General features: G+C 41.9%; 1 protein-coding gene across 2 annotated transcripts in view; it reads right to left on the bottom strand.

Annotated features, from left to right (window-relative positions):
- The window catches only part of RASGRF2 (Ras protein specific guanine nucleotide releasing factor 2), a 240,674-nt gene that overhangs the window by 6,227 nt on the left and 214,352 nt on the right, over positions 1–20,095 (bottom strand). For both annotated transcript variants that reach the window (XM_039220115.1, XM_039220116.1), the window contains exons 19-26: positions 19,819–19,931; positions 13,582–13,642; positions 13,185–13,288; positions 11,178–11,262; positions 8,168–8,365; positions 3,047–3,126; positions 1,600–1,717; positions 937–1,005 (exon numbers count right to left, since the gene is read on the bottom strand). In XM_039220115.1, the coding sequence (XP_039076046.1) occupies positions 937–1,005; positions 1,600–1,717; positions 3,047–3,126; positions 8,168–8,365; positions 11,178–11,262; positions 13,185–13,288; positions 13,582–13,642; positions 19,819–19,931 (828 nt within the window). The remainder of the gene's footprint in view (positions 1–936; positions 1,006–1,599; positions 1,718–3,046; positions 3,127–8,167; positions 8,366–11,177; positions 11,263–13,184; positions 13,289–13,581; positions 13,643–19,818; positions 19,932–20,095) is intronic.

Here is a 20,095-nt window from a genome sequence, read left to right as displayed (position 1 = left end):
TATTTGGACTGTATCCCACTCCATTGAATTTGTATTCCTGCACCAATAGAGCCCTGTTCTATTCACTATAGTTTTAGGACATGTGTCTGTATCTGGTAGGGAAAGCTCTTTCTTACTCATCTTAGTTTTTTAAAAAAATCTTTGTTTTTTGGGGGGTTTTTTGTTTGTTTGTTTGTTTTTGGCCTAAGCTTCCTTATGGGTTTCAGGATAAGTTTGTCAAGTTCTATGAAATAATAAGGGAAAACTGTGAGTTATATGGGAATCTTTTGTGTTATCTTCTCAATTTTTCTATAAAGCTAAAATGATTCTAAAAAAATAATATCTATTAAAAAAGGAAAAGGAAAGGAAAGGAAAGGAAACAACAGCTGTGGCTGGGATGGAAAAAGAAAGGGAGTCTATTAAGTGAGATGAATCTTGAAAGATGAATAGGGGCCATGTAATGTAACACCTCTTGGACTTATCAGAACTTTTTCTTTCTATATCCTAAGAGCAGTGAAAAACCTATAAAATATTTTATGCAAGGGGAAACATATTTTAACCTTGTGTTTCAGAGAGTTCTATCTGACTGTAATTTGTAGAATGGATTTTACATTCTAGAGTGAATGCAAATAGACCAAGTAACATATTGGTAGCTTGGACCAGAGTGGTGGTGGTGTAGACAGATTCATGAGAAATATAGTGTATACAATCAATATAACTTGATAAATTGGTGTTCATTTGCCTGCTCGCTTTATCTCTCTCCCTCTTCCCCCTTCCTTTCTTCCCTCCTTCCTTCTTTTCTTTCTTTCTCTTAATCAGAGTTGCCAAAGATGTCTATTTTATTGGTCTTTCCTGTGAGTCAGCTTTTGGTATTACTGATCAACTTTACCACTGTTTCTAATTCATTAATTTCCACTTGTTTATTTATTAATTCCCTTAACAACCACACAATGTTACCTTTGGCTGATGGTCTATTCGATAGCAAGTCTGCTGGAACTGGCGTATCTCTCTAATGATGTGTGATATCTAATAGAGAAACAATAACAACAAAAGCAAACCACAAGTATTTCCTTGAATTGCATCACATTCTTCCAGGCCCTATCCACAAGCAGTCAGGCATTTTCTCCATTGACATGTTGGAGCCTTGCCCTATCATTCTCTATGCTGAGGGCTTTCCTGTCCTTCAATGAGCCACATGAAATGCAAACAGCAAGAAGATACTGCATGGTATCATGCAGTGGTATCCACAATCAGAGGAACAGATAGTACGGGGTGACCTCAGGTTCAGCAGTGGTAAGCTCTGGGTGTTACTGTCCTGAGCTCCTTGCTTCTAACTTGGTGCTCAGAACCTGGTTGTCCAGCAGGAAGCTTTTCAGCACCTGTCTATCACTGCTCCATCTTAAAGAGTCATCCCTGCAACTTTACTCTCCACGCCTTTCCCAGGAAGCAAGCTGCAATAACCCTGCTAACAATCAGCCACATCAGGTATTAAACCCAGGGGCACCTACCTCTTCCACCTCAAAATGAAAATGCAAACAGTAACCTCCATGACTCAGCCTCCATCTTCCCTATAAGCCATCGAAGTCATCGAAACAGGCCCATTATGAATTTATCACCTACCATTCTCATTTTGGAGAAATTGACAAGTCCTTCCTCAGTAAAGTTTGGTGTTCCTTCTTCAATAAATGCGAGGTCTGTCAGGTACATCCCCAGATAAGGGACAGCGGGGGGGTTACAGCTGCAAAACCAAGAAACACTGTTCTCAAGCTCATTCACACAAATACCCACTTCCCTCTCATTTGGCAGGAAGCAGTTAGGCTGCTTCAATTCTGAAGAATAAAGTCTTTTAATCCCATCTTCAGAAGCACTCTCCTGATATTAAGAGTTTCAAATACAACTCACAATAGACTATAATAGAAAATTACAGCCCATACTTTACAATGTGTTTGAGACAATGGCATGCTCAAACAACAGGAGGTCTTATAGACAGATATAAAACAGGTGCTGGTAGTACTTGGAAACTATACTTCTCCGAGGCATCAGAGCATACAGGAACCCCCTAAGCCCTCATCTCCTTAGAGTGTAAACAGGGAACCTTAAAGAACTGGGTAGAAAAATCAACGTGATTAGAGCTTATAAAATGTGCATTCTGATTTTGTTAGTATTTCAATGTTTTAGAAGGTATAGACTTAATTTATGTCACAACTGCACGCTACAGTGATGCCTTGTTTTTGCTTTTTGAGGGGGATGCACTTGGTCTTCTCAGAGTCGAGAGTGAGGACATGGACTTCTGAACCAGAGACAGCTGGGTCTCAGTACCTGTCGCATGATGCTGGGGCCAAACTCTATGAATCACAGTCTCCTCCAAAAATCTTATCTCTTTAGTTCATTGTGAGGCTTAAATAAGACACATGGAGCACTATGCATGGCGTCTGTCATTGAGTAAGGATGCGGGGAGTAGTTCTTCTACTGCTGTTATTGTTCCTATAAGTCTTCCACTTGCTCATGGCATCACAGGACTAATGTTTTCCAGAGGAAGTCAAGTATGTGTAGTAGATCATAAGAAAAAACCAGCTGCAAAAGAACAGCCGCTCGCTTTCTCTCTCTCTCTCTCTCTCTCTCTCCCTCTCCCTCTCTCTCTCTCTGTCTTTCTCCCTCTCCCTCTCAGAGAATGACCCAGCAATAAAAGGCCACAAATACATAGCAATAATTAATAGGTACTAGAATATTTTTGAAAAGTCACAAGAAATCATGTGTTGTGCTTACGTTAACAAATATCAAATCAAGAAATGTTTTACAGTAAAAGATGGTTTGATTTTATAGTAAAAGCTGGTGATGTTTTCTTGTTTGGGCTAGTCTATGTGTCATTAGTATATCCACAAGACACTGCATGCAGAGTATTTCAAATGAAAATAAAAATTAGGAAAATATCTAGATGATGGAAGTTGTTTCCTATTTGTTTTTCTTTTCAAAGCAAAGTAGGAAGCAGGCCACTATTTGTATACTGTAAACATTATTTAAATATATTTTAAAATTATGAATAACTTAATAATTAAAGTAAACATACTTTTTAAGGGTTTCTCTGAGATTTTTAAATCTTCCTTCAGATGAAACAGTCTTCTGAAGTTTGTCCATTAGAGCTTTTGTCTAGAAAGAAACCAATAAATTAGTATGTCATGAAAATTCTCCTATGGTTTGACAAGATGGGTAAGTTGCCGAGAGATGTTTAATTCCCTTCTATAGTGGCACGGGCTGATACCTTTGTCAGACTGTTGTGATGTGCTATGACTATCAAAGTACAGATATGGGGCCGCTATGATGTAATCTGATGTTAAAAAAGTGTGTGGAGAAGAGAAAGTGACTACACTGCTCATTTAGCCAAAAAGAGGAAAATGTGTAGAAAAAATTGTAATGGCACAAGACACTTAGGGATTTAAAGAACCTACAAAGCACATGTTGAATTAGGGAGCCTTAAAGGAGAGGTCTCATGTCAGGTGGTTTTCATGGTGAATCTTTTTGCATGTTAATTTCCAAATCATCAAAATACAGACTGGGCTGCATGGCTATCTTCTACCACAAACCCCTTGTTTTGTGACTATCATCATCAACTTGTTAGAGAAGTATAACTGATGTTTACCAAGAAATAAGTGTTGTTGACATTGATCTGGAGTTTCTTCCATGGACATGGGAGAATAGTTGGGTGGCCCTTGTGGGTGATGACCCACCCCTGGTAACACCCAGGCCCAGGCAAGGGGGGAGGGAATGCCCAGGCTGCGACTCCTCACACTACTCTGTCTCAGTCTGGTGAGGAGCTACACTCTTCAGGAGAGCTCTCAGAACGACTCAGAGGGCTGCCTTCCCCATCCTGCTTACTGAGGACACTGAAAGAGGATAGCCAGCAAGGCCTGGGCAGGGGGTGAGGGTTGTGGGATAGGATGGGCTTGCAGGCTTCCCACCTGGCCCAGAGCTGGCCTTGGGGTGCAAGAAGCTGTAGAAGTATAGTCTGTCCTATAGCCACAGACCAGATTCGGTGGGCTTCAAAGTGCACATTCTACCAGGCCTTCTGGATGTCACCCAGACAGGACTCAGATCTGAACAAGACACAGCTACAGAGCAGATGGTATGACGAGAGCATCTGCAACCAGGCACTACCTGTTGTGACTAGGCTGAGGTCCTGGGCCCTGGATGATAGTCCACCACCCATGCTAAAGCCCCTTTGAATGACACATACGTGTGATGGAAATGCTATACTCTATTTAATGCCTCTACAGATAGTATATTCAAATTTGAAAAAAATAATTTCAATATTATCTTATCACCCCTATTCCTTAGTCCATTATCCCTGAGGCTGTATCCTGTCAAACACATGAATATTACTTAAGTCAACTATACGGAAGGCCTAATGTTTCCTTTTTTCCCCCCTCAAGTTTTTATTTAAATTCCAATTAGTTAACATAAAGTATAATATCAGTTTCAGCTGTAGAATTCAGTGGTTCATCACTTACATACAACACCCAGTACTCAACAAGTGCTCTCCTTAGTACTCATTATCCATTTAATCCATCCCCCTCCCCCAACCTCCTCTCTAGTAACCATCTCAGTTTGTTCTCTGTAGTTAAGTCTGTTTTCTGGTTTGCCCCTCTTCCCCACCATATTCCACATGTGAGTGAAATCATGTATTTGTCTTTCTCTGACTGACTTTTATTTTGCACTCATGTCTTGCGAATGGCAATATTTCGTTATTTTTATGGCTAATATTCTATTATATATACATATACCCCCTCTTCTTTATCCATTCATCAGTCAATAGACATTTGGGCTCTTTTCATAATTTGGCTATTGTAGTTAATGCTGCTATAAACATCGGAGTGTGTATATCCCTTCAAATCAGTATTTTTGTATCCTTTGGGTAAATACCTAGTAGGGCCATTGCTGGATCAAAGGCCTAATGTTTTCTTAAAGAAGATTTAAGAATCCCTTGGTACCAACTTCAGATGAAAAAGAAATAGGGGAAGGAGAATAAATGGGAAGGCAGAGGAGTAACTTACTGACCCTGATGAAATGTGACAATGTGTGTGACAGGATAACATGATCTTTGTGTCTAATGTCCAATGGCTGAGGCCAACATTTCCTTAGGGGGAGGTAAAAGCTAGCCATAACAAGGGCGTCAGTGTCCAGCTTTTAGATTCTGATATAGCGGTCTGAAGCCCATTTTAAAAATAGTATTCCAATACCCATCATCATAAAATCTCTCAAATAAACTAGAAAGAGAGGATAGTTTCCTCAATCTTACAAAAAGCATTTACAAAACACCTACAGCTAGCATTATTCATACTGGTAGAAGACTGAATGCCTTCCCCACAAGACTAAGAACGAGGAAAGTATGTCCTTTCTCACTACCTTGATTCAACATAGTATGGGAGGTTTAGCCAGAGCAATAAGGCAAGAAAAGGAAATAAAGGGCATATGAATTGGAGGGAAATAAATAAAATAGTTCCTATTTACAAGTGACAATTGTCTATGTAGAAAATCCAAATGCATCTACAAAAAACCTCCTAAAACTAACTAGTGAGTTTAGCAAGGTTGCAGGTACAAGATCAACATAAAATAATCAGTCACATTTGCATATACTAACAATGAACGTGTGGAAACCAAAAATAAAACCACAGTAACATTTAAAATTTCCCCAAAGAAAATGAAATATTTAGGCATAAATCTCACAAAAAATATACAAGACTTACATGCTGAAAGTTTCAAAATACTGATTTAGGAAAGCCTGAAGAAATGGAGAAACATACTGTGTTTGTGGACTGGAAGATTCAACATAGTAATAAGACTCAACAGTTGTTTAATGAAATTCCAGTAAAAAATCTCAGTAAAGGGGCACTGGGTAGCTCAGTTGATTAAGGGTCTGGCTCTTGATTTTGGCTCAGATCACGACCTCATGGTTTGTGAGCTGATGCCCTGTGTTGGGCTCTGTGGGGACAGGGTGGAGCCTGCTTGGGATTCTTTCCCTCCCTCTGTCTCTGCCCGTACCATACTTGCACTCACTCTCTCTCAAAATAAATAAACATTTAAAAAATAGCTCAATACAGTTTTCTTAGACACAATTTTTTTAACTAAAACTTATATGGAAAGTCATAGCACCTAGAGTGGCTAAAATAATTTTGAAACAGAAAAATAAAGTAGGAGGAATAGAGAAAGAACTCTCAGATCTCAAAGGTGAGAAAAAAATCCAATTAAAAAATGAGCTGCAGACATTTCACTGCAGAGAATAAACAGATGGTTAACTAGCATATGAAAAGATGTTTAACAACATTAGCCATTAGGAAAATGCAAATTAAAACAATAATGAGATATCAAAATGGCTAAAATAAAAAACTGTGTAACACTAAATGCGGGCAAGAATTTGGAGAAACTGGTTCACTCATACTTGTCTGATAGAAGTATAAAGTGGTACAGCCACTCTGGAAAGGAATGTGATGGTTTCTTAAAAACTAAACACACAATTACCATATGATCCAGCAGTTACACTCTTGGGCATTTATCCCAGACAAACAAAAAGTTATAGTCACACGAAACCTATACATGAATGTGCACAGCAGTTTTATCTGTAATTGCCCTAAACCAAAAACAATCCAGATGTTCTTCAAGGGGTGAATGGCTAAAATTCTACTTAGTACTAAAGTACTACTTAGCATTAAAAAGAAACTAAGTATTGATACATGTAACGCCATGAATGGATCTCACAGGAATTTTTTAAAAGGCAATCTCAAAATGTCATATACTGTATGATTCCGTTTATATAATGTTTTTGAAAAGATGACATTTTCTAGAGATGGAAAACAGATTTTTGTTTGCCAGGAGTTAGGGAGGGCGCAGGGAGGAAAGGGCTATGGCTATAAAAGGGTGGCAAGAGGGATCCTGGTAACAGAACTGTGTTGATCTTGACTGCAGTGGTAATAAAAGGGCATACATGTAAATACTCACAGACATAAGTGAGTATATGTAAAACTGATGGTTTGAATGAGGTGAGCGGATGATACCAATGCTAGCCTTGTGGCTGGGAAATGTTTACACTTACACAAGAGTTGACATCCGGGGGGCACTAGGGGTAGGGTGTAGGGGATTTCTATTATCTTTTACAAACTGTATGTGAACCTACCATGATCTCAACATAAAAAGGGTTTTTCTTTCCTTTCTAAAAAACAAACAAACAGTGCTTATAGAAACTGTGGCTTTTATTTGCAAGGTCCAGGCTTTGTTGACAGAAAAAGAATTTGCCTCTGGCACCAGTATGATGTGGAGGAGTCTGCAAAAATTCCCCCAACGCCCTTTGAGAGGCCCAGGTCGTTGTTAGCCTGCTCACCATGGATCACCGAGGGCAGGGAAGCATGTAGAGGATGAGCAGAGCCAGTGAGAGCTGAAGGGGAGGTGAGCTCAGCTCAGCCCACCGGGTGCAATCGCTGCGCCCTTCTCGTGGCAGGCCAGGCGGACCAGACATACACCAGGCACCGGCAATTCATGACAGCCCGTCACCCAGGGACCAACTAGCAGCAGGCTACCATAGGTGGGTGCACAAAGCCTCCCTCAAGCCTTGGGGAGCCCTCCCAGGCATCCACAAACACCCAGGCAGAAAGCCAGGAGACAGGGCAGGGAGGAAATTGTTATTTCATTCGAATATCAAATGAAAATGATAGACATGAACGAAATGAATCCAGTTAAAAGAAAACTAAGAGGATTTTCTGTACATCTGAGTCATTACGCCAAAACTTTACTACATAAATGACCAAAAAAAGTGAACATTGAGGTCCTAAGGTATTTACACCCTTGCTCTGGGGAGAAAGAATGGATTCACAGGACATCTCTGTGTTCACTTGGAATCAGTGTACCTTCTCCAAACTATTTTGGAAACTACTCCCGTCAACCACGCTGCTTGAAGTTGTCCCAAATATGTTGTAATGAATGTTTTGCGTTGTATTTGCTTTTCTAAATTAACCAATTAGAAGTGCACATGAGTGGAATCAATTAAGTGGTAAGAACACAGTAATTACCCACATTGGCACCTTTCTTTGGCAACTGAGCTGCTCGGTTCAGTTAATTATTTCCTAATTAGTAATACTTCTCTTGGCTCTTGTCTCTCAGCCTCTCCTCTCGGCAGCGGGACGTGTCACACGCTGGTGCTCACCTGCTTGGACACCTTGGCCCAGGTTTTCTTCAGCCTGTAGATGGCACTTCTGTTTAAGGCTGAGGTGATCTCCAGCACGCCATTGTAGTTGTGTAGGCATCGGCAAATGTCTGCCACTGCCACCCACTTCTCTATCGCATTGGCACGGGAGCTGATATCGGCATAATTCATGATCTGGGAGGCCACCAGGTTACTCATCTGGGACAGTGGAAAATCCAAGAGAGACCAGCTAAGAGGCAAAGCAATGCATTCAGGCAAAGTGCCTAATTTACCCATGGAAGTGTCAGGAAAACAGGGTGCTGAGGGACATGGAGATCACAGTCCATATTTAGATACCAATCTTCTGAAAAGAATGAAGTAATAATAACAAGAAACTAATGAGAACCTGTTCATCCTCAGAGCGAACAGGAGGGGTTGCTTGGAATCAACATGTTGGGGGAAAGGATCATTTTTTTTAATCAGTAATTTTGATGAACGAGTTATTTCCAGTAACTGAGGAAATGGAATTGAATGAGCTGACTCCCGAGGAATGGCAGTCTTCGCTGATCATGGGTTTCACTCTTGGGGAGCCTCTCCACATGTTCCTTTGCCCCCAACATGTGGGGATCAGGAAGCTCCAGTTACCACAGGGAAAAAAAATACATTTATCCCCAATCAAATAAAATTCTAACCTGATCAACTCTCAAACCAGACACATTTAGGGACAGGGGAAGAAAGAACATTTATTCCTCTTTATCTCATTGGATTTTTTCCATCAGAGTTAATAGGACCTATAGTTTCAAAGCTAAGTACTGTAATTCCATTAATTGAAACCAAGAGAAAAAGAGGCAGCAGCTGAGGCAGCTCAACATTTAGAATATGGAAAGGAAAAGAACAGCTTAGGACTGATTACTAACAAAGGGAATATAGGATCTCTATTCTTATATCCATACACTTAATATAGTGGGTATACCCATTCTTTGACCATTCCATAAATATGTTAAATCTCACAGTGCCTCACAATTATCACTGTATATATTCATTAAAAAGTTGGGGCACGTGGGTGGCTCAGTTGGTTAAGCGTCCGACTTTGGCTCAGGTCATGATCTCGCGGTTTGTGTGTTCAAGCCCCACGTCAGGTTCTGTGCTGACAGCTCAGAGCTTGGAGACTGTTTCAGATTCTGTGTCTCTCTCTAACCCTCTCTGACTCATTCTCTGTCTCTCTCTGTCTCAAAAATAAATAAACTATAAAATTAAAAAAAAAATTATTTTGTACTGAGCTCCCAGACAAGGCATTCTTTTAGGTTCTGAGAACAGGAACAAATAAATGAGAATCCCTGACCTCAAGGCACTGAGCCTAGTTAGGCAGAAAGGTGAAGAGAGGCAGACATAAACAAGTAAATATCACTTAGCGAAATGCAAAGCTAAGTCTGCGTGGAGGGGTTTGAGAACACGGAAGTAGTGTGGGGCATTTGGCCTAGTACAGAGGAGGCTTCCAGAAAGAGGTCATGCCTACATAGGGAGGGCTCCTGTAGGCCTGGCTGAGCTGCTGGGACTGTATCCTGAAGGTGAGAGGAAGCCACTGGCAGAATTTTGTCAGGAAAGTGGTATACTTAGATTGATCTTTCAGAAAAGTTATTTCTGTGATACTGTGTGAAGAATGCGTTTGGGGGACAAGTAGATGGCAGGGGTGGATAGTGAGTTAGGAGGTCCTGGAGAAAAGGACGAAACGCCAAATCAAGGTCATGGCAGTGAGAAAGAAGGGTCTGGGAAATACATAGATTTAGGGTTCACTAATACGTCGGGAGCTAGCTGGGAATAGCAGAGAAGGAGTAAAGATGACCTCTAGATTCTGTGCTTGGGTGAGTGAGTGTGTGGTCTTGGCCACTATCCAAGACTAAGAATAGAGCGTAAGATGTGGAAGTAGGCTCGGCAGGTCTGGGGGTTACTAATGATAAGTTCCATTCGCAATGTGCTGAAGGCACAATGTAAGTGGCCATCCTGGTGGACACTTGAGAGTCTGGAGCCTGGGAATGAACTTCTGATTTGATTGTTCATTATATCCCAAGTATATGTATGTATATGTATATGTATATGTATATCTATGGCACAGACAATAATACAGGCTTATTTTCTACAGCAGGGACTCTGCTTCTCAGAAAGTACCCAGAGGTGCCATGCATCCTGTCCTTTCGGCAGCAGGGTTATGGATGCTACTGATGGGATAACACTCACCCCATGTATATGCACTCTGCACGTACCCTGTGCAAAATGCCATCTTGAGAATCTATACTGTTGTTTTGTATTTTGATTCTGAATGCTGTCTTAATTTACCTACAGGGATTCTGAAAGACTTTTCTTTTTTTTTTTTTTTTTTTTAACATCATCATTATTCCTTGTACTATAGTCTAGTAGAACTGGAAAGGGAACCTTCCCTTTGCCTAGATAGGCCTGAAGATAGATAATCCCACATATATGGTTCTGCTGAAGGGCTGAGATGATTAGAACAGAACCAGTTAGGAGTTGGTGGATTTAATAGCAAGGCCATCTTACTGCTGGAGAAAGGCAAAGCAGGGGGATGGACTGACAGCTGGTCACCAGTGTGCATGGCTACAGCAACACTGCAATTATACTCAACAGGGTCCCTTCCAAGCCTGGAATGCATAGGTGCTGAATGTTCAGTAATAATGAGGATGATCTCTACTAACCCAACCTTACTGTCACCAGCACCATTGGGGACCAGCGACACATGTGCTATTAGAACTAGTCAATGTATTACCACAAAGTAATGATGATTGTTGTAAAATAATAGCAGCAACCTATGCATTATTGAGCAGACTTGGGTACCACCAAAAGTGAACCTCATGTCTATAAGTTAAGTGGAAGTTACTACACTGTGAGCTCGTAGAGAAGATTTAAGCTTTTTTTGTTTTGTTTTAACATTTCATCAGTTCTGTTTTAGAGAAGGAGTCTTAAGACCCTGATTCATCTTCCTACAATATGCCCACATTTTATTTTTATGGTTACTCACATCATTGAAGTGTTGGCTGGTTTTCATAATGTAAGGTGTTCTTTCATTTTTATCCAGCTTCATCCACCCTTGCCCAAGAAATTCTCTGGAAGTTCAAAACAGAACACAAAATCAATTTAGTTTCTTAAATGGTGGCTATGATTCTGAACAATGAGTATGATTATTATACACATTAAATTTGACACTGCCCAACATCGAGTACTCCTGACCAACTCAAATGAAATTTGGCTCATCTCTCGCATTTTACCCCTGGATGCCAAAAAAAAAAAAAAGATTTTTCAATTTCTACCTTTCTCTTTTAAGTGTTTGGAACTTTGTAGGGATTAGGATCATTATAAAAACTTCTCTGAAAGTGGAAAACAATGACCAACACAGAAGGAATGAAAAGCTAAGTACTAATTCAGAAACCAAGACTGTTTTCCCTGGATCAGCTTAAAAAAAATCTTAAGCCTTGGGGCACTTAGGTGGCTCAGTTAGCTAAGCATCCGTCTTCAGCTCAGGTCATGATATCGCAGTTCATGAGTTTGAGCCCCGTGAAGGTCTCTGTGCTGCCAGCTCAGAGCCTGGAGCCTGTTTCTGATTTTGTGTCTCCCTCTCCCTCTGTCTCTTCCCTACTCTCTCTCTCTCTCTCAAAAAAAAAAATTAAAAAATAAATGAAAAATAAAATGAAAAATCTTAAGCCTTAGCAGAAGGTAAAAAAAAAAAAAAATCCATCACCACCAAAAACATTAATCAAGAACAACATGTTTTCCTCCACTTTGCTTGATATTCTCCAGGACATGTACATGGGTAGAGAGGGGGGAGGGGAAGAAGATAAAACGCAGAAAAGTCTGCAGGGGCAACTCTTAGCCCCGCCTCTCATGCCTCTGCCATACTTGACCCTCCATCATCATGATGTCCTCTTCTCTACATATGACATGAGTCACATTCGTATCTTGTGCCCAGTCCCTTCTTTACTGGCAATGTAGCTATTTCACAGAGGATGTGGGCCAATAGTTATCATTTGTCCAGACAAAGGCCTTGTTTGTGGAGCTATGGCTGTTACAGCTCCAAGAGGGATAAAGGCCTTCTGCATCCTCTGCATGGGAAGATTCAAGGGCAGGAGTGATGCTGCTCACTATGTGGCAGCTCACGTAGCACATCGATGCTCAGCATGTGCCCCGTGCAAAGAATGGGGCGCCTGGGTGGCTTAGTCGGTTAAGCGTCCGACTTTCGCTTAGGTCATGATCTCGCGGTTCGTGGGTTCGAGCCCCGCGTCGGGCTCTGTGCTGACTGCCAGCTCAGAGCCTGGAGCCTGTTTCAGTCTGTGACTCCCTCTCTCTCTGACCCTCCCCTGCTCACGCGGTCTGTCTCTCTCTCTCTCTCTCCCTCCTAGAAATAAAAATAAAACATTAAAAAAAAAAATTAAAAAAAAAAAAAAAAAAAAGCTCTGTCTCAGGAGTCTACACTGTGGCAGCGTCTCAAAGCTCAGCAATACTTGTTGGTTCATGGAAGTGGGTGAATAACTGTAGTAAAATGTATAGCTTTTACCCAACATTGGTGCTTCTTAAAGTATAGTCTTGGATCATGCAACATTGTCTGGGATTCTCACTGAAAATGCCCTTTCTTGGGCCTCAAACCTACTAGAATCACAAATCTCTGAAGGAAATATCTAGAAATGTACATTTGAAATAATTTCCCAAATGATTTTAGACACCCTGAATTTGAGAACCACTGTTACAGCCATACTGAGGTTTCTATAATGCGAGGATGTGGGAGTACGAAGAAATGCACATTCCATGGGAACTACAGAACATAGAGAAGCACAGAGTGACTACCTTGAGAGTCCCCAGTGTTGCCAAATCAATGTTTCTAGCATAAACTGGGACCAATAGGCATTGAAGTGGGACCAAACCACAGTAAGATCAAGACTCACACCTCTGTGCACACACATCTGCCTTAGGGATGACAGCTCTAAGCCCACAGGTCCTGCCAGAGGGGGCCTGTGGCTGTGAGGGCCACACTCACTCGTAGGGAATGCTTCTGAAAATGATGTGGTCCAGGAGGGTGATCTGCTCAGCCAGCTCCATGGCTGACAAGGTCTCAAAGCACTCAGCCTTCGGACAGTCTGTCTGCAAGAGAGGAAGGCAGGAATGAAACTCACCGAGAGTGAGGTGCCCAGCCGTTCACGGCAGCTGCTCAAGAATGAAGTCCATCATGGATTCTAGCTATAAAAGCTAGAAACATCAGCCAACATTAATATCATGGAGCAACAGCTAAACCCCAAGTCGAATTTAGTTCATCTCCCAGTGCTTCATTGATAGAACTATAGTTGAACATCCAGGTATCAGTCACGGGCAAATTGCTTGCCTTTGAGAAGGAGGCTGCATGTAATCATGCTGAATAAGACCATGGCTGGACTTACCAGTTGAATGATATCCTCTAATTTTAGGTGGATGTCATCTTGATCATCTTGTGAAAGGGCCCTAAAAAATAAAATCAAAATATCATCCATGAAAAGAAACATGCCAGGAATAAAATGACAACATGTGCTTGGTTCTCCCAGGGTGGCAAGTTGGAGGGTTTGGGTCCATGAGGCTGTGCTGCCAGCTGGAGGCCGCAGAGACATGAGCCAGAGATGGGAAGTCAAAGAAACAGAAAAACACGCATGTTAAAGGCACCGGAGGATCACTGAGAGAGCTGGTTTATATCAAGAAGCCAACTTGTTATACAGAAGGTTGTAAATTAAACATCCACCATCAAGGTGAAGCTGAGGGTGAGCTGGTGTGCTCTGTACTACCAAGAGGATCCATGCTGTGAGTTCAAGTATCCTGCAATCCCATCAGTCAGAGATTCTAATGGGCTTCCCACCCACATTCCTCTAGCTCCCACCCTGGCCCTTCCATGCTGATGCTGAAGCAGAAGATGCAGAGGGCCCCCTCCGCATGCACACGTAGACCGGTAGCAGTCAGGGCAGTTCCTGGCTGGCAAGAATTTGAACAATGCAAAGCAGAAGCCAGCAAGTAAACTCTTCTCCCTCGATTCCCAGATGGACTTTCCCGAGATGCACTTGGTGCTATATCCCCACACACAGAGTTAGTTATTCAGCTCTCAGTATTTTTTTTTCAGTGATGAATGACTGAATAAATATATGTTAGTGAATCCTGAAGTGGGTGCGGGTTTCCGAGTGGGAGTGACATTTCATGTCCAACAGAAGTTCAGAGTCCAGGAGAATTATACTGATTACATAACTTACCATCTGGGCCAAGCATTTTAAGTTTTCCAAAATGAAGTCAGAATCAGATATTAAAAGTACTGAAATATTTCAACAGTTCCAAACCACATAGCCTGTCTGCTGTAGGAAGGTAGTTTTAAAAGAAATAATGGGGGCACCTCAGTGGCTCAGTTAGTTAAATGTCTGATGCTTGATCTTGGCTCAGGTCATGATCTCACAGTCTGTGAGTTTGAGCTCCATGTCAGCCCTGCACTGACAAGGTGGAGGCTGCTTGGGATTCTCTCTTCTCCCTCTCTGCCCCTCCCCTGATTGCACGTGCTTGCTCTCTTTCTCTCTCAAAATAAATAACTAAACTTTAAAAGATAAAATAAATAATGATGTGATGTTCTGCTGTGTTCTGAATTGATGAAAACAGAACTACAACCTTCAGAAACACGAAAGCAACAGAGATGGGGTGCGTCTACCCACTACACACCAGCCACGTACAAACCATCTGACATTCACTCTTGTATCATATGAAATCCCTTCAAAGGAAGTAGTATGAGGTCCATTTTAGATATGAGGAAACCAAAGCCCAAGGGGACTAACTTGCTCAAGGTTTGGTCAGTTGTGCTGTCCAGTTGCTCTTGCTTGCTTTAGGCAGGCTTATAAAGCACCTCTTCAAGGGTCCAGCACAGAACACACATCCAGAAACGTCCAGTCTCTTTCCTCTCTTTTCCACTCTTAAAAAAGCTGTTGGCTGTTCACCAGGGAGAAGATTCCTTCTAGATTCTAGGAACGGTGGTCCTCTTCTCAGCAATGAGCCATCTCATTTGCAATCAGAAAGAAATACTCATCATATGATAAAAGGCAGACTGAGATGAGGAAAAAGTAAGCAAACACAAGTCTTTCTCCAAAGACTGTTAAATCCTACTTAAGGATTACACACAGGGGATAAAAGTGACCATTTCCCAAAGCTTATGTCATTCTTTCCAGGTTAGTCTGGGTTCCTGGAGAGAGATCGGTGGCCACATAACTATGTGTACCCATGGAAAAGATCTTTTTTTAATGAGGCTGGGCAATATTCTTTCCTTGGAAAGAAGTGGTCAAGAAGGCAGTTAGCTTCTTTCAAATGTTCCTTTCCTCAGTGATCTCATGCTAATGTTCCAAGATACATTCTGGTCTGGTTAAATTATCTAACATTTTCTCTTTTCACAAAAGCAGCTATTGATGATGCCTGGGGCTCTGGGAGGCTTGTGGGTCACCTGACCCATTCCAGCGGATCACCTACGAAGCCAGTCTTTGTTTCTTTTCATTTCATGGCATGTTAGTTGTCTACCAAAAACTCTCCCCCACACAGATTCAGAAGCCCACCAGTCATACAATGTTGCAGGGGGAATAGCATTTTAGAAATAGAAAAGTCTCAAGCGGAGGATTTTATTCACAAATAAGACAACAAACTATGTATGCCTATTAAGTTTTTTCATCATAAAGTAATCCCTGTGAGACTCTATGAGGCAGACATGGTTCATCATTGGAAGAAGCCAGTTTACTGTATAAAGGTAATATATGTTTAAATACATGTCATGTTTACATCTCACTGTTATACAGCTTGATTGCATATAAAATCTCTCATGTCAGGGCTACCTTTAACTACAGTGTGATATGTCTTTATCTCTTGTAACCACAACTTGTATTCACTGGGAGGTATGTTCACATATTTTCCCCTTGATGTGAAAACTCTGGTCCAGCTCCAAACTGGATGGATTTGTTTCTAGTCTTCTGACAGCATTGGCACTTTGATGCCCACTCCAGGATACTAGGTTTCTTTCACATCTCCCAGTCAGCATGATCTGTTTAATATTTGTGCATTTATAATAACAGCACCAGATAAAAATGTTTATTTTTTATTATTTTTTATTTTTTAAATATTTTATTTATTTTTGGGGAGGCAGAGAGAGAGAGAGAGACAGAGCATGGGCAGGGGAGGGGCAGAGAGAGAGGGAGACACAGAATCAGAAGCAGGCTCTAGGCTCCGAACTTTCAGCCCAGAGCCTGACGCGTGGCTCAAACCCACAAACCATGAGATCATGACCTGAGCCAAAGTGGACACTGCAGATAAAAAAAAATTTTAAAGGAAAAGGGATTATTCAAGTTCTATGACTAGAAAAGTCCTCCTTCAACAGTAGAAATTAGTTAGTCTTAAAAACCAAGCCAAGAGCAACTGCCCTCTGTCTGCAGACTTGTCCACACTCTCCGGGATGCTTGCTTGTGACTGAGCCTGTCTGGCTTGTGCCCCTGGCATGACCTGCCTCAGTCTCCACTCCTCCTCATTTGTGAATGGTTTAATCACTTGTTGCTTCGCCTTCTGGGACCTACTGACCACCTCTTGCTTCCTTTGCTTTCTTAGGCATGGCTTTACTTCCCTCCAGGCTTACTTGAGCCCATTGCTACCCTTGCTCTGGCATATCTTAGAAATGCATGGAAATCTCCTGGCTTTGGTTGGAAATAATTCCTTGTTTGTTTCCAAATTAAGAAATGAATTAACAGGAACATCTTTGTAATTTTCAGGGTTACTAAACAGTCCTTCTGATTTCTGTTTCTTTCTCATATACTCCATGGTGGCTTCTTTTCACAAAGAGATTGCATGAATGACAGCATTCCATCAGTGATGGCTATATCTAGGTATTACTTCCTACTTTACTTTCTAATCATTCTGATATGAGTTTAAAAACATACATATAGGGGCGCCTGGGTGGCTCGGTTGGTTACACATCTAACTCTTGATTCTGGCTCAGGTCATAATCTCAGAGTTTCATGAGTTTGAGCTCCATGTCAGTCTCTGTGCTTGACAGTGTGGAACCTGCTTGAGATTCTCCCTTGTCCTCTGCCTCTGACTTTCTCAAAAATAAATTTAAAAACAAGAAATAAAAATATAAATATAAAATTTCATACATAAAAACATAAGTATCCAATTCAGTAAATTATCAGAACCTCTAACACATTAATGCATCATTTATTCCTCCTATCATCACAGTCTTGTGTGCTGGGGCAGGGACCCTTATGCTTAGTGCAGGTGGAATGAATTACTTGACAGGGGAACTTCAATCAACAATCTAGTTTTCTGGCACCAGAATTTTTTTGAGGGGGGGCATAAATCTATTTAAGAGCTTGCTAGGAAGATAATTTAGTGCCTCAGAGACCTAGCTAACCCAACTGGACTTGGGGTCTGGCTGTCTGCTCAGCTAAAAGGCCGATCACTCCACTGGTATCTGTCTACTTTAGTTGATATGCTCAGGGCTAAACAAAGACTGTGGTTTCGTTTGGCCTCATGGGAAGAAAGATGGTCAGAGGAAGGAGAATGGAGGGCATAATATCTATTTCCTGCTTGGCTCTGTCAGTGCATGTGGAACGGTGAAAGATGTGGAACCAGGAACGAAAGGAGCTATTTTCACAAGAGCCTGAGACTCTGGGCTGAGCGAGGCTGCTCTGGGGCCCATGTGGCTAAGGGATGGGACAGGTGGCACCTTTGCCAGCTTTTTGATAGGGAAATGGTAGCTTCAGAAGACGGTCAGGCAGCATTCTCAACAGAGACAGTGATGGCGCTGATAAGGTCTCTCCCTCAGTGGTCTCGGGGCAGTGGACTTGAATAAAGATGCTGAGGCAGAGGGGAGCCTGGGTGACTCAGTAGGCTGAGTGTCCAAGTCTTGATTTTGGTTCAGGTCATGATCTCATGGTTTGTGTGTCTGAGCTCCATGTTGGCCTCGGCACTGGCAGAACAGAGCCTGCTTGAGATTCCCTCCCTCTGTCTCTGTCTTTCTCTACTCCTCCCCTGTTTGTGCTCTCTCTCTCTCTCTCTCTCCCTCTCTGCCCCTCCCCCTGCTGCTATATTCTCTCTGTGTCAAAATAAATAAATAAACATTAAAAATTTTTAAAAGATGCTGAGGCAGAAAAATGACTGGGTTTGTTCCTGAGCACACATTTCTTGGGACTTTTGGAATATTTGGAATTGGGGGTGGGCGGTTGGGGCCATCCCATCATTAGAACTGCCTTTTTGTTTTGCTTTTTTCTTCTTTTTGTCTTTTACAAAATAGCAAGTGGGTTATAACTACAGTTTTTTTGTAACAACCATATTGAGATATAATTCCCATATCAGGTAATTCATCTATATAGAGTGTACATTTGAATGTATGAACCAATCATATCAGGTTAGGGACCCACGCTACTCCAGTATGACCTCCTCTTAATTAATTACATCTGCACTGGCCCTATTTCCAAATCACATTTTGAGGTACTCAGGGTTAGAACTTTAACATATCTGTTTTGGGGCAGACACATTCCACCTACAAGGGTCCCTAGACCACAGAAGCATCTGGTGATGGGATCTTGAGCGAATGGTACTGAGAATGACTTACAAGCCAATTGCTGAAAGGCTGCAGACCAAAATCTGGCATCGCTGTGTTAGAGAGGGACTTCCAAAAACATGATAGACTGGACTAAGATGGACTCCTCTCTACACTCAGAATGCTGGATAACAAAGAAACCATATACTTAAGGTGAGAAGAAAGAAAGGACTCTTTCCAGACAATATAAATGGAGAAGAACTAGAAGTCAAAATGGTAAAGGGGTACCAGGCTGTAGCAGATAGATGCTGGGTTTTCCATCCCCACGCAGGGACAGATGATATAGCAATACGTCAGGAAAGTTATAAATGAAATGTCTGCACGTCTGCACGAAGCCCCCGGTGGCTGTCCTCCCCTGTGCAGCATACTAGAAAACAAAATCCACCCACCAGGTTTAAGAAGCTGTAAGGAAGTCTGTGACCTGCTTGGATGCTGGGTGTAATGACAGACACACACAGTCTCTCATGAGAAACCCAGAGTTCAAGCTTTTACCACACAGATGTCCAAATTTATACAATTTATACTCCCAACCTGAGAAGACATCAGTAAAACTGGTACAGAACCTGCGACACGAGCTGAAAAAAATACAGAACTACTGTATGGTGGCACATCCACCAGCCAGGTGCACGAGACTCTCACAGAAATGCCACTACCAACTCATCAACATGAGCTTATGATAAACAACGAGAACCGACGGCAGGAAAATAGCATCTCTCTCCAGTGCCTGCTGCAGTTGCAGGAGAGGACCCTCAAGGCCTCCTCTCCACTTTTGGTTCTGCAGCGAACCACGCTCTGCCCACGCGAACAGGAGCAGTTGCACTCCTAAGCCCCACAGGTTACGCGGCCCAGTCCAAGTCTTCCCGAGGCAGTACGCGCCAACCTGCCCCCAGAAAAGAGATGGTACGTAACGCTTTGCCAGTGACAGCAGGATCCTCGTGCCTCCAGGAGTCTAAGATACATCTTTCTGATTCGACAGGATCTTATTTTCTGGAATGTAGCACAAATCAACCAACGTGGTTGGGAGGCACTTGAAAACCGCACTTACCTCAGAATATTCGCCGTGGCTTTCCTTTCTTGGGGAAGAAGGTCTGGGTCACGCAAAACTTCTTCTAGCAAATTTAGGACATTCATTTTTAGTTCGTTGTTGAGCTCAAAGTCCTATAAGATAAAATGGATCTTTGAAAATGTTAGTTGTGGATGTTTTAGCTCGAGGACACATGACACCATTTCTCACGATGAATTCTCTAGAAGCGATGTATGGAAATTAAAATGTATGGAACCCAGGACCGTTCTCCCCAGCAGAGATCCTGAGTTAATTGGTT

This window comes from Hyaena hyaena, unplaced genomic scaffold (genome assembly GCF_003009895.1).
Source record: "Hyaena hyaena isolate Hyena2069 unplaced genomic scaffold, ASM300989v1 scaffold_862, whole genome shotgun sequence".
Lineage (NCBI taxonomy): Eukaryota > Metazoa > Chordata > Mammalia > Carnivora > Hyaenidae > Hyaena > Hyaena hyaena.
This window is presented reverse-complemented; position numbering and strand designations above follow the sequence as displayed.